Below are 18,378 nucleotides of genomic sequence, written 5' to 3'. Positions count from 1 at the left end.
TCTGAGAAAGCATTGCAACATGCTATAAACAGGATGAGAGCTGGGGTCATGGGTTTTTTTTGTCTGCCTGAGGCTTGAAAATGCAGTTATATTTCAAGGTAAGTATGCAGGGATGTGATGTGGCCTGCAAAATGTCACATCGCAGCGGTAAACAAAATTGGTGTTTTCCTTAGATGACTATCGAGAAGAGCTAAAGAATTTTGTTATAAATTCTTCCTTGTGGTATGCGTGCCTCTCTCCGCTCCCTTATTGGGCTCTTATGAGCGCTGATAGCAGCGCAGAGGTGTTCAAGAGCCGCCGGGAGAAAGCTCAGGAGCTCTGTACTTTTTGTGTCCTTAACTGCAGGGGGCCACTTGCCACTCCAGGCAAGGAGGCAGCTTTGTGTTGGTTGTATTGCACTCTGTCAGAAAGTTTTCCACAGATTGAAAAGACTAAAAGTATCTAGAGATGGGGAAGCCTGTCCTAGAAACCCTGGCCACTTGTTTGGCAGACAGTTTTGCAGTCTCTCCCAGTGGTGGCTTATGCCATCGGTCGCTGCAGCAGCAAAGCTCTTGTTCACTGCAGCAGGAAAGAAGCAGCTGCTGCTTGTGTCATGACTTCAGTGCCGGATGTCCACAGAGCTGTGCCTGACCCTGTGCCTTCATGTTCTGAACTGCAGCTGCTTTACCATGAGCCATGGTGGCAATGCTCTCAGATGCTGTTTTGCTAGGTAAAAACCTGTCTTTCCCCGGGCTGTTTAATCATTTAAATTGTACATACTGCGGCGATGTGTTCCTGCGTTATTCCTCCTTTCCAGCCGTTTGCTCAGTCCATGGCTAATCCTGGCCCTGTGCACACCTGACATCTTCTGTTATTGTTTCAGGCCTGCAGACAAATAGATCTGACTCAATTCAGATAATGTGCCTCAATGGTATATCTGATTACCGTATGTGAGAGGGTTATGTGGCCTTTGAACTTCCTTTAAGGAGCTAGTCTAGACTGATGTTACTCCTAAAGAGAAAAACCTTGAAGTTCTTTAATTATGCTACAGTCTTGCCATATGGTTTTGTGAACAGTGATATGAGATGTAGGCATGCAGGGGGACATTGCCTTCATGTTCCTTATTCTGAAATGTGTTGCAAGATTGAAAGGTACCCAAATCTCCTTTCAGGAGACTTTGAGTGCTGTAATTAATGACTTGAGTGAGACTGAAATAGCAATCCAGAGACAGAAAGGCTTTCTAGAGTATGCATGGAAAAATAGCTGTTGTTCTCCCTTTTCCCAGAGCACCTGAGTACATATTCAGTACAAAAAGACCATCCATATTCTTCTAACACATCTGTCACCTTCTCCTAAAAAAGCTTTGTCCCCTGTACCATGCTTACTAATAATCTTTTTTAATCTCTTTGCACATGACCTGTTTTAAAGTACACCACACAGGTAACACAGTGCTGAATTTTGTCTGAAAACTTGTCCAAAACATGATCGCTACCCAAAAAGCAGAAATCTTCTTGCCAGGATCATTATTCAAAAAAGTGGAAGTGGAGAAAAAAAGCAAAGTAAAAAGGATTAAACTTGCTTTTCACTGGAGAAATGATACCATGTCATGAAACTATTCTAGCTTAAAAGTCTGTACAAGTGGCCTCCATTTAGAAAGGAGAATATCACTTTGCCTACGTATATGAAGTTTGCATAGAAAAGAGCAAACAGACTGGCATTGCCAGCCAAGAACATATATTCTTTTTGCAAGCTAGGACTCTTGAACATGACTTGAGACAATAACTTCCTGTTATAAGTGATTATGCTACTGAAGTAATCTGTTAGATTTTTGACCTATCCTTTAGCTTTAGGCTAAACGATTTCTTGAACACTTTGGCAGAATTTGCTGGAGGGCGGGGGAAAGAGAAAATAAGGAAAGGAATGGTCTTCTAGTGCCTTACCACTTACTTCTGGAAATACATTACCATGTGTTAAAACCTGACAGGGTGGCTTGTGGTGGGTGAGTGGTCTGGAGCCTGGGCAAAGAGGTCAGACGGAGCGATGGAAGAGAGCGGTCAGGTTTAGCTCTTTCTTCTGACCTTCGTTCCTGAGATCATCCACAGCATCTCAAGTCTCAGCACAGCTCTCTTTGACTTGCTCTTTCAAGTGCCCTCTCTCCTCATCCAGGAGCAGAGCAGCGAAATAAAATTCATGAGCTCCTTTAGACCTCTGCCTATGAAGTGTGGATGTAAATATGATTTCATCATCATGTTTATACAGATCATCTCAGTTTTCTGTGCTGCTCAGATTCCTGTTTACCTAACTAGCATATTTGCTGAAAGTTTCTTTGCAGTCACTGTTGGTTTTCTTTCCTCTGCATTCTTGATTTTTTTAATTTTTAGGCTTTCTTCAAACAGCTGTCACAGGCTTCTTTGATTTTTTGTTTTTATAATAAGTGCAAGCCACAACAAAGTATCTAGTTCTCCTTATCACAGAGGAGCACTTCTAAATATAAATTCATAAGCAATCAAAATTCAGAAAGAAAAAAGACGTGATCTTGGTGGGACTCTGATTCATAACTCTTCAGTGCTTTGGGGCTGACAGCCCTGTAAGTTGGGAACAGCTTTGCAAGCCGTTTAAACTGCAGTTTTGATTACAGTGATTAGTTTTGCCAGACAAAAGGAAGATATTTTCCTTTTCTTCCTGTGGGAAGCTTCAGAACAACATTTAGCTGCCAGCTGGTCTTTCATGAGCAGTCTCAGATTTGAAATGTATGCATGCTTAACCTCTAGCTCTTTGCCCAGATGACTGCAAACTTAGCTTCCAGCTGGGCTGCTCCCCTTTCTAACGGCTGAACTGTTGTTCTCTTTTTGTTTGCTTATGTTGGAGGCTGCTAATACTCAAGAATTAATGATGGCAGAGGAGGACAAGAACATTACTACTGATTTGTAACACAACCGTGATAACATAGTTTGGCTGAGCATACTTCTAGGTCCTGGAGAGTGGATCACTTTGAAGGGCAAAATCCTCTTCCTTCATCCCTCATCAAGTATTTGTAGTTGAATTTATTTTCTTCTGGGAAAGACTTGTTCTTAAACCTAACATTTCCGAACAAGCAGCAAAAAGCTAAATCTAAGACTTCATTTCTTTATACCATTGCTTGACCCTGGTGTCTGTTTTTATCAAGGTGTCTTTTCCAGTGCCAGAACTGGAAGGGAGAGAGGGAAGTTGTCAGTTACATACAATCATCTTCCCAATGGGCTGTGCGAAGTGATTAGCGTTGGTGAAATACCCTAGGGCTCCAGCATCTCTTGGCTTCAAGAGTTTTAATGTTGGAAGCAGCGTTGGCATCTACCTCTCGTCTTGAAGTGAAGCAGAACAAGCTCTGAGGTCACAGATTCTGCACAGTAGCACAGTTTTAGTATTAACGGCAGTGGCATTAATGTGAATTCATAGATACCATGCACAGAGCCATAATCAGTGATCACCTTCCACCCTAACATGAAGAGAGCTTGAAACAAGACTTTACACTATGTCTGGGATTTTTTGTGAAGACCTTGATACAGGTGTTCCTTTTATTGCATATTTTACTTTCGTCTATAATAATTCCCTTTGTTCCCATGGGTAGGCCCCTGTAATCTTGACCTGCAGCCGTAAATAGTAGGGAAAGGAGTCCTACTTGTACCAAAGCCTGTCACAAGTATTCCTCCCCAGGTGGTAGCCAGAGCTGTTGGAGAAGCTGTCCTCTTTCTATGTCCTGTGAGTAGAATTTGAACAGCACAAGCAAGAACCTGTTTAAAACATACACATTTGTGAAAGGCACTCTATAGAGCATTTCTGTGTTTGTGCAGCTCTATGTGCTTTACCTTCTGCACCTTGTTCACCAGAAGGAGGTTGAGGACAAAATGTTGTAGATGATTACAGCAGTGGAATGTGGGAGCCTGTTCTCTTCCCCCACAAATACAAACACACCTTTCTTCTGTCATATGGGACATCGCCAGACATGGAGATGAAAACCAAGCTAAGGTCACCTCTTTTGTTAGCTTGAAGGATTGGTCCTTTTCCTGGTCATAAGATCCTGTACCTTTCTCTTCGTTCTGGCACCTTCTGAAAAGCATACCCAGCAAAAATAAAAGGGAATATTTACTAGCAGTTCAGTCATATGACTGGGTCAGTAGGGGAGCAGGAGGTCCTGCAGGGTGGAATGGGTGGGACTGTCTGTCTTGGCAGCTGTGAGCTCTTGCATTGGCTCAGCTGTCAAGTCCAGCTTCTCCTTCAACCTTGCTAGAGACTGCCACCACGAGATTTATCAAATTAGTGTTATTTATCTGCACTTTATCCGAACTGTTCTCTTAGTGTGCACCAGGATGTGTTATGGGTGCTTAAAAATGCTCCAGGTAATACCTGTATTTACAAGATCAAGTAAACGCTCTTCCCACAAGCAGGGTTCAGGAAGAGGGGACGTTTTTAGAACTGCACTTCTCTTATTGATATACCCACACAGATACTGGTCCAGAATGTCCCATTAACTGTTACCAGCAGCTTCTTTGTTATTTCTGCACTGTCTCATATTTGTGTTTTAAGCACACCTGCACTTATGTCTAGGCCATAAAGCGGATTTTCAGGTTAATGGCAAGTTTGGACCACTGTCAACAGATTTCATTTTTTGTTAGTGCTTTTGTGTGTACTAGACTCAAGTACATGGAGACCTTCACAGCTGGTCAAGAGAGCACTGCTGTGTTCAGTTTGTGTTCAATGGGTAGTGCTGTGAAGTGGCTAGAAATAAACACAAGAAAAAAATGTGGTACGTCCCATCAAATATTTCTGAGCAGGGGATATTACTTGATGAGTCAGGCTTCAATGCCATATTCCATGTGTTGGGTGACTCTCGTTCTAGGGAGCTCTGGGCTGTTGAAAGATAGGCTAATAAAAGGTTCTTCGGTTAAGGTCTCCCACATTATTCACATTTTAAAATAAATTAAAAAATAATACAAATAGCAGGGGCATTACACAAGGTGGAGTACATATTCTTCTATGCACTGCAAGAACTTGTTGGCATGAAAAGCTGTGTTTTGATGACCTAGACAGGCTAAATACAACCTCAGGGTAAGCCAAAAGAAATTAATAGGTTTTTGCTAGATTATATTTTTCACTTGTGGTTAAGCAGTCTCTTTCACAGCATCATCACTTATATTTTGCCTGTACGTAGAGGTTCCCAGCATGGATCAGGGTCCTGTTGTGCCAGCTACCATAAAAGCAGGCAAGAAAAGCCAAGAACTTCTGTCTTGTGTTGCTAAGATGCCTTTTTCATGGTCCTGACAACCCCAGCCTTGTGATGAGTTTTCTACTGGTGCTAGTTTAAATCTCTTTGTAGGCAGGAAACCTGTTGGAGGGAAGCTAGTGGGCTTTGGTTCAATAGGGTTGAATGCGTGGACCTGTTTCAGTCACATATTTAATGCTTCTTTGTGCGTGTTAGACAATCAGGTACTTCAGTGTGGAAGGCTGAGCCAGGGTTATTTGCACCATTTTGAACAAATACTTCCAGACTTTCAAATTTAACTATAAAGGTTTCTGAGTCTTCAATCCGAAATCCATCAAATATGCTTAATAAAAAAATATGGTAGCTAGACAATACTTCTGTGCAATTTTTCACCTTCTGTCTTGAATTAAAATATTTGAAGCTGTGGTATCTGTTCTTAAATCTCCACCCCCACCAGTAATTTTGCTCATATGTTATCCACAGTTCTTGTCTGTTTTAAATGTTCCAACTAATAGTTAGGCAAAATATTTAGCATAATGATATGATTAACAGAGTCACTTTTTTTTATGGCAGCCTGTATGCTGCTTTTCTCAAGCAAGCATTGCAGTTTATCCTGATTTAGAGATAGGAACTAATTATTCCTCTTCTTGGAGGTGTGGTGTCCTGTTTTGGGGGTTTTTTTGTGTGTTTTGGTTTGGCTTTTTTTTTGTTTGTGGGTCTGTTTTTTTTTTTTAGTATGAGGATTTTAGGGGTTCTGCATTCATTTTGCAGGAATATTATGTGTGATTTGGCTGGATCTTTGAAGTGGTAATATTATAAATCTCCCAATCACCATTGCCCAATCTGTTTTAGCATTCATGTGCCTAATTTCTGTTTGTAATCTGATTACTGGCTTGAGCTGCTCCAGCTTGCAGCCTATTGCTATGCATTTACTATACTCCCTGGGACGCGATAGCCTGACAGCTCCGGTCCTGTGCTATGAAAAATCTCTACATGATATTGCTAAGACAGGCCTAGGGCTGTGGCTGCTTGAGAATTAGCTGCTATTGTAGTTTCTCTTTGCTGAATCCTTTGTTTGTGCAACCATGTTCAGAAATCCTTGGATCTCCAGCTATTTGGGAAATGTTAAATACTCTGAGGAGCAAGGTAAGAGTTGCAAGTAGACAGAAAAAAATGCAATTAATTTGTGTGTGTTTAATTTCTCTTGTATATATGTATGCATCTGTAAATATTGTTTGACTGGATCCTCTGCAGCTATGTTAGCTACTTTAGCAATCGGTATGCAGTTAGTCACCTAGGCTATTTCATTATTTCCTAAAGGACACTTTTGAAAGATCCGATTAGATGGATCTTTTAATTAGCTTAGCTTGCCACCGACTTAGGGCCTTTAAATATACTAAGTAACACTGCAAGGTTGCATCTACTTTTTTTTTAATATATTCAGCATTTTTAAATTTCCTATGTATTAAACTGTGGATAGTGGTTTTCTCTGGTAGTTTGTACCTAAGAGGGACTATAGACTGAACAAATGGTTAAACTTGTGAGCAACTGTGATTTAGACCTCAGTAAATATACTCTTAATTTTAAATACAAATATTTAAAATTGCTTTAATGTGAATATGAGCATGTTTAGAATTCCTAAGTGAAAGCAGGAGCAAAATGCTGTTGCAAAGATTTTCTTTCTGTGTATCAGGTTCTGTGAGGGTGGGTTTTTTCCTTTAAATTAACCATTGAATTAAGACTGCGTTAAACTGATGTTCTCTCGTGGGCATATTTATTTACTTTTGAAGCAGAGTTGTTTTACTTTTTCTCCTGTGTTTGCATGTAATTGTAAGACTTCCATATTGTACTAAGTAAGTTTTATTGGACTTTAATCCCCACTCATGGGGTTTAATTTGAACAGGAGGAAATACATAAAATATGAAAACTGTATAACAGAATGTAATTTTCTGGTTGGGTTTTCTGTGTCGGAGTGGGGGGCAGGGAAGAGAGGAGCTTGCACCTATGAAATACAGTGAAGTTTTAAGACGTTTTTGAGGCATTTTAGATGTGGTGTGTATAAATATTACTGAATATGTTTAATGGGCAGCAAGAGTCAAACCAGCTTGGGTGCCCCCTCTTAGCAGCCCTTCTCCCTCCCTTCTCCCCGCGCAGCCATGGAAGCTGCTTTCTTCCCTTCTCACGTCCCCTCTCCAGTTTTGGCCGGGCTAGGGAGAATTTCTCTGTGGTCTACTTGTGGTTTTCATAGTGGACAGCTGTTTTAGTGCCAAAAACTATAGGATGGGTTGTATCCTGTTAGAACGGCTATAAATTTCAGATATGCCTGGTTCTGATTAGCTAAGCTGATTCTGAGCTGGGCTTTTTAAGTTACTGCATACTCTTCTCACAGTAATGTAAATCTGGCCTTTTTAGAGGATACTTACAGCATATGGACTATTCTTTTTATTGTTGTAGTGTAAAATATAATGATTTATATACCATTCACACTGTTTTTCTTTTAATACTCTGTTTTGGTCTAACAAGATGTTTCTGCGTAATCTGTGTGCTTTATTCTCCATTTACTTGGAAAGAGAAAATGAATGTTAATAAAAACAGGAAAAAGTTGCCAATTAAAGTTGAAGAATGCTGTTAGTAAAGCTGCTTGAAATCTGCAGTGACTTGTAGCAGATGCCTAAAAATGCTTTTTTGCACATTTTAAACATCTTTATCAAGCCATTAAAATGGTCTTTTTTCTTTTACTTTTTTAAAAAAATATTTTTATTATTTTGTTTACCTGGAGAGGTGTCAGATAGAAGTGGAAGAGAGGACAGGGCTAAAAAGTTTTGAAAAGCATAGACAGAAGATATTCTATAAATTAAGACCCATGTTGTCAGCTATAGTAAGTTTCATTAAACCCTTTTTGCAAAAATAAGAAACATCCTACCTACATTTTAAAATATTTTGTATAAGCAAATAATATTCTTTTTGTGAGTTAGCTTTTCTTTGAAATAGTTAAATCTCAGTTCTGAGGTACAGTAAAAGGGATATTGCTGCTTTTGAATCGTTCTAAAGTCCAGGTTGTGTAATAGTGGTCTGTCTTTGAAAAATAAAGTGAACAATGTGTCAGTGACCAATTGTTTTTTAATTTAGGGTCTGGGGGTAGTTGATGTAATACAGATGGAGATGGAAGGCAATTTTCCCATTGGGAGTAAATTATTAGTAGCTTCATGTGTTTTTCAACAGCACTCACAGACCAGGTGCTCCTCTGCTTCCTGCTCACAGTTCTCCAAGGTCTCTTAATAGTATGTGCAATGTTGAATGGAGGCAGCTGGTCCTTGCAGCACTGGTCCCACCTTAACACTTGGTCACCGTTTAGACCGTCTCATGATGCTCGTGACTGCAGAAATGAAAAAGTTGAATCTGGGCCTGGGAGAGAGGGGAGATTGCCCATTGCCCTCTCTGAGAGTAAGCGTGTTCTAAGGCTATTCAGGAAAAAAAAAAATAGAGCTCCCAAATAATAGACAACCTGTAGAAATATTTCTGTCATAGGTGGTGTAATACTGTTGTTGCAACAGATCCTCAGCTGGGCATCTCTGACTTCTGCAGTGAATATGCAGTTTTTATGGTATTGCTAAACTGCAGCCAAAAAGGCTCTTGGTGCTTGCAGCATTTCTCATTTGCGGAGTGCCTCCTGAATATGTCTTCTACCCATTTAATAAGCTGGGAAATGGACTCAAGGAGTTTAAACAATAGCGCCAGACTGCAGTGCTACACCATGAATACTGAGATTAGAGCATGGCAGTTCCATAAAGTGTTGAAACTTTTGATATGTTTGCTGTCTAGATGTGTTTTTGTAAGGCTTTGGTTTATCACCATCTTGAGTATTCCAGCTTATGCTACTTTGACTAGAGGGGAGGCCTTTGTACAGTCTTTTCCAGTGGAAAAGGACTATGATTGGAGGCCATAACCTAATTTCCTAAATGTTCCCCATTTATTAGAGCAAATTTACTACGGTGTTGTGTTTGTTTGTTTTTTCCCCACAGATTTTGACAAAGAAAACTCAGTCAGATTCAAACCTTCACGATTGCTCCATAGGAAGAGAGCTCTAAGGTAAGGTGAAGTTTTTCTTGTCCAGTGAAGATGACTGGTTGCATGATTGTAACTTGCAGTCATTCCTTGAATCTATGTTCATTCTTTTGTCAGGGAAAATGGTTGTTGGTTCTCTAGCAGGACCAAGCTTTGGCCTATAGGAGATGCTCTGAACACACACTGAAAACACCAACTGCCTCCTAAGTAATATGGAAATTTGTAGCTGGCATTGCTTAGGGAAGAGTCCCACCCTGCACTGAGCCTTCTGCCACTGCAATGCCAATTTTTCCTAGCGTGGCCCAGAAACAGTGCAGACATTTAGTGCACCAGCTTGGAAAACTGATGTCTGAAAAAGAAGGTGGCTGAAGAGGGTGAATTAATTATACAGCCATGCAGAGAGCTTCATCAGCACATGGGAGGGGACATGACGGAGATGAATGGAGAGGTGACGTTGCTGCATCCTTGAAGGGTCGTGCTGCCTCACACCTGCAATCTTAGGGCACAGTTCCACAAGGCTGAGTAAGGGGATACAGTTCTCAGTTGGGCAAGATGACAAGTCATGTTCCCTCTGTCTTCCCATCCTCACTCCAACTATTCTTGGTGTCCACCTTTGCACTTACTGGACTCATTCATAATGGCACAGAGAGGAGGCCAGGGAGCTGCAACCAGCTCTTTACCCAGCAACCAGCTGTTTTGTTGGTTCAGCTGCACAGGAATCCACCGGCCTTAGCCACTCAGGCTCAGCTTTGCAAGCATCTTTTCAGTCAACACACCCTGATTCTCTGCCATGTTGTTCTTAGGTACTGCTGAGAGATGGAGGGAACAGGTGTACAAGACACATTGTGTTATGGAAGGCAGGTAGGGGAAAGGAGGAAAGAGAGGAGAAGGATGTGACTCTAGAATATAAGAGCCCAGGGAAGGAAATTCTCCTGAAGGCAGAGAAGAGAAAAATGAACATCAAGCACCTAGCTTGAAGTGGATTTTCATGCCTGTATTTCAATCACAAAATCTCAGTATATCCCATAGCTTTAATCCAGATGGCAGGGCAGTGTTTACAGTGGCATTTGGATCAAACTTCTGCCTCTTTTGGGCATGTAACTAGGTTAGTGGGACAGCTATTTAGAAACTGTATGCTGCTGCTGCTGCAGCAGCACATGAAGTTTTCAGCCTGGAATCCCTGATGTATAGAAGCAGCCCACACTTACTTTGGATGTTGCAAGAGCAGTGTAACTACTGAGACTGTCAAATAACTCTACTAGTGCCACATTATACATTGTTTTCAAAGAAAGAAATGTGGAGGCTGTGAAATATTGTTGCCTGTGTTTTAACGGGATGATTTCCTGAACATTGGCCAGTATTATTAGTTTGTTAGGAGCCTGAGACCAAACCACACACAAATCCTGTGTGAAACAAACTTGTGGAACCTCATGCTGTTGATTGCATTTCGTGAACCATGATCAGAGGCTACATTTCAGGCAAGCAAAAGAGAAGTTCCTCTTTCAGTATCCAGATTTGACAGGGAATTTAGGAAGAAAGAATTCTTGCAGACTTCTACTTTTTTTTTTCATTTGGAGAAACTCAAGTATGCCTTAAATTATTTTAATAATGAATGTGCATAGCCTAGCTGTTAAGTGCAGAAACTGCTGGTGCTGCTTCTCAAAATCTGCACATAAATTTATAGCGTAACCTGAGAAATTAAGAAAAGCAAAGATGAGAGGATCTAGTTGTGATACTTCTAGGATAGTTCTAAATTATTGTTGCAGCTGCTTCATTAGCAAAGAAACTAATAGAGCAGGGAGACATCTGGATAGATCCCTTTGAGAAAAATGGGAAGTTTAGTGAGGAATTCCTTATAAATGTATTGTTTTAAAAGCCTTATAAGTAGTGTCCCGTCTTTTTTTTTAAACTATTTGGAATTGCTCTAGCATCACTCTGATTCAATGTAGAGTCCTAATGAATGTTCTTATTGAATACTGTGACATGTCCTAAATGTCCTACTTTCATTTTTAGAATTAATTCTATGTATGTATCTATAAATACCTAATTGTTTGGCTTGCCTGTATCATCCTCAGAGCAGTTGTGTCTCTGAATTCTGTGTGCAAGTGAAAGCAATGTAATTGATACATCAGTTTAAAACATCGTGTGTTTGTAATGTCTAAGTATTCAAAACAAGCAATACAAACTGCAGCTTCACAAGAGAGAGCAAAAATGCCTCTGGAGAGAAAAGAAAAAAACCGTAATCAGCATATGAAAATACTTAATCATCTAAAAATAAACAAGTACATAGAAGCTGCCAGTCTGTCCAGAGGGAAATGGAAAATTAAGGCAGAAGGGAGACTGTGAAGGGACTTTCAGAAAGCAGATAACCTGTGGTGCCGTATAGCCCAGCAAGGGTTAAGCTTAAGAAGCTTGTTATTAAAAGAATTTTAATGAAATCTGCCAGTGAGCAAAGGTTGGAAGCCACCCTTGGTACTAAGGAGGAGGGAGCTCACATACAGGAAGGACTGGATGTAATGGAAGAAAAGGGATGTAATGTAATGTAATAATGCTGAGTGCACAGTTGTGCATTGGGGGCTGATAAATTTTTGTCACTTGCAGCTGATGAAAGCAAAGCCTTGGCAAATTAGTTCCTCATGCAGGATTGAGCAACTAATATAGTGTAGATATAAAAAGGGAAATGTATTGTAGATCCCGATGTTCATCTGGCTAGTCATATTATAATGCTTTCTCTATCAAAATTCCTATTTTTATAAGACACTGACAAGACCCATTTCTGGAATCAAGACTATCCAGTCCTGTTTGCCATATACAAAAAAAAGATAACTTAGAACTGGAATAGACAACTATTTACAGGTAGTCAATGAAACTGAGAGCCTGTCTTGAAGTTGAGTAGATGTGGAAAATTTCTGTTAAGAAAAGTAAGGTGACTAACACTGACACAAGAACAAACACAAGAAAACCCAGTGAAAGACATTTATACTGGATTTAGAGGGTCTCTGGAACTCCCTGGAGTTTGGAGGAATGGGCAGGACTGAACCTAACTAGTTAACAGGATTTATAAGTTTGTTGAGGCTCCACAAGCAATCCAATAATACAATGCTTTTTAGAACCAATGGGCTAGTGCTAGTCCTGATTCTGTATGATTTTACCCTTGGAAATTTGTGTAGGACTGGGATGTGGTTACGGATGTTAGTGCACAGTTAAATTAAACAAGGGTCTTGCTGTATGAGTGAATGCTTTTCTGTACAGAGTCCCATGTTTATGGAAACTAAAGGTGTTGCACTGTCACAAGCATTATGGAACTATTTGGAGATGCTGCTAAATAAAGCCCAAATATTAAAAAGTCATGAGCTTGGTCCCTCAGCACTTTTGAGACAAGTTTTAAGTAATCAAATTGATTTGACAAATTTTGGTTTTGATTTATAGCCTTCAGCCAATATTCACATTTTTCAAACTCATCCTCAGCCAAAAGGAGTAGAAACTGCTTTCAAATGGAAACTGTGGAATCACCTAGGCAGTCTCTAGAATCTGTGTCTGTAAGAAAATAACATATTGTGAGGCTAATAAGAATCACAAGTGTTGGCGATGTGGGGTTAAGCATACAGAAACATGCAGTTAACTGTCTGAGTCTGCCCAGTCTCAGATGACACATGCACCCATTTACCTGTGGCTGCTGTGGGCTGTTTTTTAGTTTATTTTTGTTTTAATTTAGTTCCATTAAAGTGTTTTCGCCTTGTTAGGATACACAGTTTTCTGTAACGGACAGCTTATTGCAGCTCTTCATCTTCCATTTGCTCTTTTCTGTAGTGGCTAACGTTGTTTTTCTTGGCAGTACCTGGAACAATTTCTGTAAGTGCAGTTGTTGGAGAGGATTTGCAGCAGGTGGCACAGCGCCTGAATGTGACATAGCCCAGTTTCTTGTCATTTCAAGGGTTTCATTGTCATTTCAAGGGTTTTGTTCTGTCCTCAATGTCTTACAGAGGAATACTGTTTATAAATGATAAAGAATCAAATACTTCTTGGAGTTAATGTAAACTGTTACTAATCATTATACATTAACACTCTTTTCAAGGAGAAATGTTCTTCTGGAATAGTACGTGTAATAGTAAGTGCAGAATAGTTATATATATATTTGGTGTTTTTTACTATTTTTTTATTTTCTAACCAAATACCATTAATTAAAATGTATTCAATTCTTTAAAAAGCCAATTAGAAACTGTCCTAAGGAAGGATTTTCCAAGAGTAAGGCTGTGCAATTTGTCTTATTGCAATGATGGCACTACCACGGCCAAATGAAGACCCTCGGATCACTGTGGAGATTTGTATCTGTTACACCTGTCTACACAGTTTACTGAAGGTTTTAAGACTAGTTCGAGTTTTCTTATGCCTGACTTGGATAGTTTAGAAGTCATAATGACAGAAAAGAGCAGTTCTCTCTCAGTTTTTAATCACTGGAGAGAAAAATCTCACTTTGTATACCTACAAGATAATAATCTTCCTCCAAAAAGTCTCTGTAGACAGTATCTACTTTAAACCATTATGACATCTATATTTTACAGTTAAAATTTGTATATTTAATGAGTATATTTGAAGAAATATTTTGTCTCATCTAAATGGGCATTTTTGCTGTTTTGAAAAGACAAGGTATAAAACTAGATGATCTGCTGCTTGTATCAGCGTATTATTTAATAAGCCACATAAGATCCAGAGATCAGTGCAGTAACAATAGAGCAGTCATCCAGAAAGCTTCTAGGTGGAGTGTAAAATACAGTATTGCATTTGATGAAATATATTTTAATATTTATGGAGAACCATTCGATATGGGTTATTTCAAATGTAGTTGCTAGTGAAGCATTTTGAAGACAGTCTCTGGTCAGTAATTTAATGCAAAAATGTGTCACAGACAGTTCTAAACAAGTTTCAAATTATGTTAGGTTTGGCTTTGTGAATTTCTTGGGGTTATTTCTTATTTCATTCTTCTGGAAAATATTTTCTTTGCTATCTCTGTTTGACTATCTTGCAGTAAATTGGTTACATCTTGGCTTTATTTGATTTGTAGCAGAAACATCCACAGTTCTGTAAACCAGATGTTGCTTTCAGTTTTCAGAAGGAGTTCTCATTTGAAGATAAAGAAGAACTTGCAAACAGCACAAAGGATATCGATGCTAATCTCTTAGCAGTACTTCCAAAAGGTAGGTAAGGGGGACATGTTATGAACACAAGTGGTAATTTAACAGCATGTGAAGTTTAGTCTGTGCAACTGCAAGGCACAGTTAAAATCACATAGGAAGAGATGTTTTGTAAATTAGTTTTCTTTTCCCTGTGAAGCACACATAGGGGATGGAAGAGGGGATGAACCACAGTGCTCTTTTACAAGGCCTTGTGGCGTCCCTGCTTCAGCTTTGTTTACCTAGTTTTCGATAGGTTAAGAAGTAGTTGAAACTCAAAACTTCAGAGAAGAGTTTTTGTACAGTTAGATTAATACTGAAGTCAAAGGTATTAACTTGGCCGGCCAAGTTAATTACAGTCCAGTCCCCTTCAGTAGTCAGTATAATCAGTGTGCTTCCATGACCAACTGACTACACACTGAATTTTAGTTTTGCATACTAAAGGACCTGCATTACGTATCGGGTTGGGGATTATTTCTTTAAAACTTCTGTCTTAGTCTGATTAATTTATGGAGGAAACAGCAGTTCCATCTTTGTCTTTTAACACAGTTGAGGTGGAGGCAAGAGTTAATTCTCGTGAATTATTTAGAGGAAATGACAATCTGCTTTGAAATAGTTCTTGTCCAGGATGACAAGGGTGACATTTGACTGAAGAACTAAATGTAACTGGCATCCCTTAATTCAGGGATGTTTTGGATCTCAGAACTTTGATTAAAACTGTGTGTGTCTTCTGATGTTATTTTTACCCTTTTCAGAAATACTACAAGGCTAGATGCACTAATCCCAACATAAAGGAACTGGTTTGTTCTTTTAATGTCATTTGTTGCAGAGTTCCTTCAGAAAGGAGTACTTCTTCTCAGCATAACATTTAAGTGATATATAAGTGATGTGCTTGCTTTTATAATGTAGTCATTACAGACGTCCAGAAAGAGACTTCATTGACACCGTGATGCAATACAGTGATATACAGTTATGCATTACAGACATCCTGAGAGCACTAGTCAGCAAGAACACAGAGACCCTCATTATTCCCTATACTTAGCCTTACAGTTATGCTGGCCAACAAGTTAATTGTGAGACTCTTCAATTGAGAAACCTTCTTTGTATGTTGCTTCTCAGTGAACTCAGTTTCTACTTTCTAATAAATTATTCTCATAATAAAAGCATCAGATTTGGTGTGTATCAGACTTAAGAAAAAGTTAGCAGTGAGAGCTGATGGTTAAATTCTGAGGGGACTACTTGAGGCTCAACGCTTTCTGAAAATTCAAATTATTTGTCCCATCTAGGGCCTGATTTTGATCCAGATTTGCACATGTTGGAAAATTGAAGGAATATATGTAATTTTCAACTGATACTGACTGAGCTGAGGTTCAAAGAGTCTATCTGAAGTCTCACATGCTGCTTCCTGCAGTTAAACATTGAACATGTTAGTATGCCTCTGCTAGCATAAACAGAAGATAAATGCTTCTCCAACCTGGTTTGTAGGTTTGCAGGTCAGGAGAGGAGGAGGTAGGGATCAGGCTGGTAGGCTTCACTGTTGTATTAAATTTTCCTCGAAATGAAAATGTGTATACCTGTATTGCAATGGTTATTTACTGTCTCTGAGAAGTTAATCCTCTGGCAGGTAAACCTTTGATCAGCGTCTGCTCAGGTTTCGCGGATGTATGTGCTCACTCTCTGCTGAGGACGTTTGGAAGGCTTGATTTAGTTTTTACAGCTTCTGTATTTTAAAAATAAAACTGCTGTCACATGTCTGCAACTTTATTCTCACGTTTAGTCCTCTGCTGTTATCAGAGAGCGCTTTCAGCAAAAATGTTCATATTCTGTAACAAATGTTTCTGAAAGATTTCCGAATTCTATAAGAAATTTTTCACCTTAATGAGTTTTTTGAACATTTTTATAAGATGAACTCTGAATGTACTTTTTTTTTATTCTGGGGCAAGACATGGAAAAATACTGCTTTTGCTAAATGCTGGTATTATAAAGTAAATGCTGCTCAGAAGGTCTACAGTTACCAAAATTAACGTGTCTCCTGACAGTCTGCCTTAGAGGGTATCCTATCATGGCATCCTGCTCAACATCCTAAAATAAAGCCTTGAAGTTTAGGGCTGTTCCTGAACTGCGATTGTTCTTCCTGTTTCCCTTTACTGACCAACACAGTGCTTACAAAGTGTGTTGGCATGAAGTAACTTAGATAAGGAGCTTTTACTGTGAAATTAATTATTTTAAGCTTCTTAGTCTCTTCCTGTGTGCTGAATCAGATCTCTGTGCTACCTTTTAGGTAGAACTGTTGTTATTCTTTAATGCTCGCGTGGGTGTCTTTGAAATGGTGTAGTTTCTGGTGGTCATGTGGAAAAACACCCCATGAATCAGCACAAACTTATTCAAGTTGCAAACTGAAGAAGATAAAACTGATCACCCAAGCTTGCAAGGGCCAACCAGTGTCCTTGGGAGTGAAATTTCTCCAACTGGGTTTCATGTTTTGGCATCAAATACTTTATTTAGCAAAAAGCAATCATTAGACGAGAAGACTTCCTGTATTTTATCTTTTCTTTTTTTCTCTTTTTTGTACTTCTTTTCCCTGCCTCCCCAGAAGAAGAATACTGCTGAAACTACTTTCACAAAAACCTCTGCAGGTGTTGGCCAACCTAGCTGAAATTACTGTCTGGAATCTCAAGTGTGGAAAAAGTGTAAGGCAGCATAGAGTAGTCCCATGCTATTTTCGTCCCATCTTGTTTGGGAAGGTGTTGGAGAGATGCTTCATGAGACCAGTGCTCTTTTTAGGACAGCGAAGCAGTAGTAGAATCTCTGGAACTTCAGCTAACACGTAGCATGAGGGTGTTGAGCTGCTGGGAGTTCTTTGGATGTTCCACATTTCTTGTATGCAGATGACTTATAGTCAAGTTTCCTTTTTTGGGGGCAAGAAATAAAAAGACAACTTTAGTATGTGAAGCTATGCTTTAGTGCTTTACTAGAGCTGTGTAAAAGACCTGTTCTCTGATGATAGTTTTAGGGACTGTATAAATTGGTGACTAGGGAAGAAAAATGATCAGGATTTGGATGGAATGTGGTTTTATTAAGTGTGAACTGTGGAGGCCTTTGACTTGTCTGAAGTGGCAGAACAATTATGGGGTTTGTTTTGACCATTTTATGTATGTATAGCCAACAGATGGAACAGAAATCTATAAAAGTCAGAGGGAACAAACTTAAACAGAAGTAGATTTGGCAGAGGTGAGAGCGAACTATTTATGAGAAATCATTTCCTTTGGTGTGACTGTGAGACGAAGGCTGGTTTCATATGGATACATTCTCTGTTTAATAGAGTTCCACTGTTAGCACAGCTTGAGTAGACAGGACAGCAGCAGGAGCTGCTCATGTACTGAGAGAAAAGTCTATAAAAACAAGACATAATGGCTCATCTTTGCTTTGGTGTTGGTTTGGGATGCAAATTTTGCATTGCCCAGGTCCAGTTCCCACCCATCTCCAGAGGTCTGTGCCTGGAGTTTGCTGATTCTCAGTGACTGTCTTGCACTGTCAACCTGGTCAACAGCATAGGCTTCCATCTGCTTTGCTGCAGATGCTGGAGCGACACATGAATGAGGTGTCCCTTGGGTTAGCACTGTTAAGTAGCTGCATATTTAGCTATTCTGCATTGCTAGTTGAATCAGATGTGTATACATTCGATTTTTTTTTTTTTTTTTTTTCATGGCATGATCACAATCCGAGCTAATTTGGCTTGAGAAATTGAAGAAGATAGCTTGAGTCTCTGTAAAAATGTAGACTAAAGGAGGTTTTGGAGAGTGGCCAAGTTGATTTCTTTCCCCTGTTCATTGCTCATTCTCAGTAGGCAGTCATCAGACACTGTATTCATACCTCATTCATTTGCTTCTCTGAGTAGTCGTGATTCATACATTCATTCCTACT

At 39.5% G+C, this 18,378-nt stretch overlaps 1 protein-coding gene across 50 annotated transcripts in view; it reads left to right on the top strand.

The window, feature by feature from the left end:
- SVIL (supervillin) overlaps positions 1-18,378 on the top strand; it is a 140,012-nt gene that overhangs the window by 61,989 nt on the left and 59,645 nt on the right. For 49 of the 50 annotated variants that reach the window (XM_065050629.1, XM_065050621.1, XM_065050650.1 and 46 more), the window contains 2 exons: positions 9,241-9,307; positions 14,387-14,478. Coding sequence is in view for 28 of the 50 variants with exons in the window: in XM_065050608.1 (XP_064906680.1) it covers positions 9,241-9,307; positions 14,387-14,478 (159 nt within the window). In the remaining 22 variants the exon portion in view is untranslated. Of the gene's footprint in view, positions 1-9,240; positions 9,308-14,370; positions 14,479-18,378 lie in introns of those variants that run through there. The other variant, XM_065050625.1, reaches the window with a different exon arrangement.

The sequence above is a fragment of the Columba livia genome, chromosome 2, assembly GCF_036013475.1.
Source record: "Columba livia isolate bColLiv1 breed racing homer chromosome 2, bColLiv1.pat.W.v2, whole genome shotgun sequence".
In the NCBI taxonomy this organism is placed as follows: Eukaryota; Metazoa; Chordata; class Aves; order Columbiformes; family Columbidae; genus Columba; species Columba livia.
This window is presented reverse-complemented; position numbering and strand designations above follow the sequence as displayed.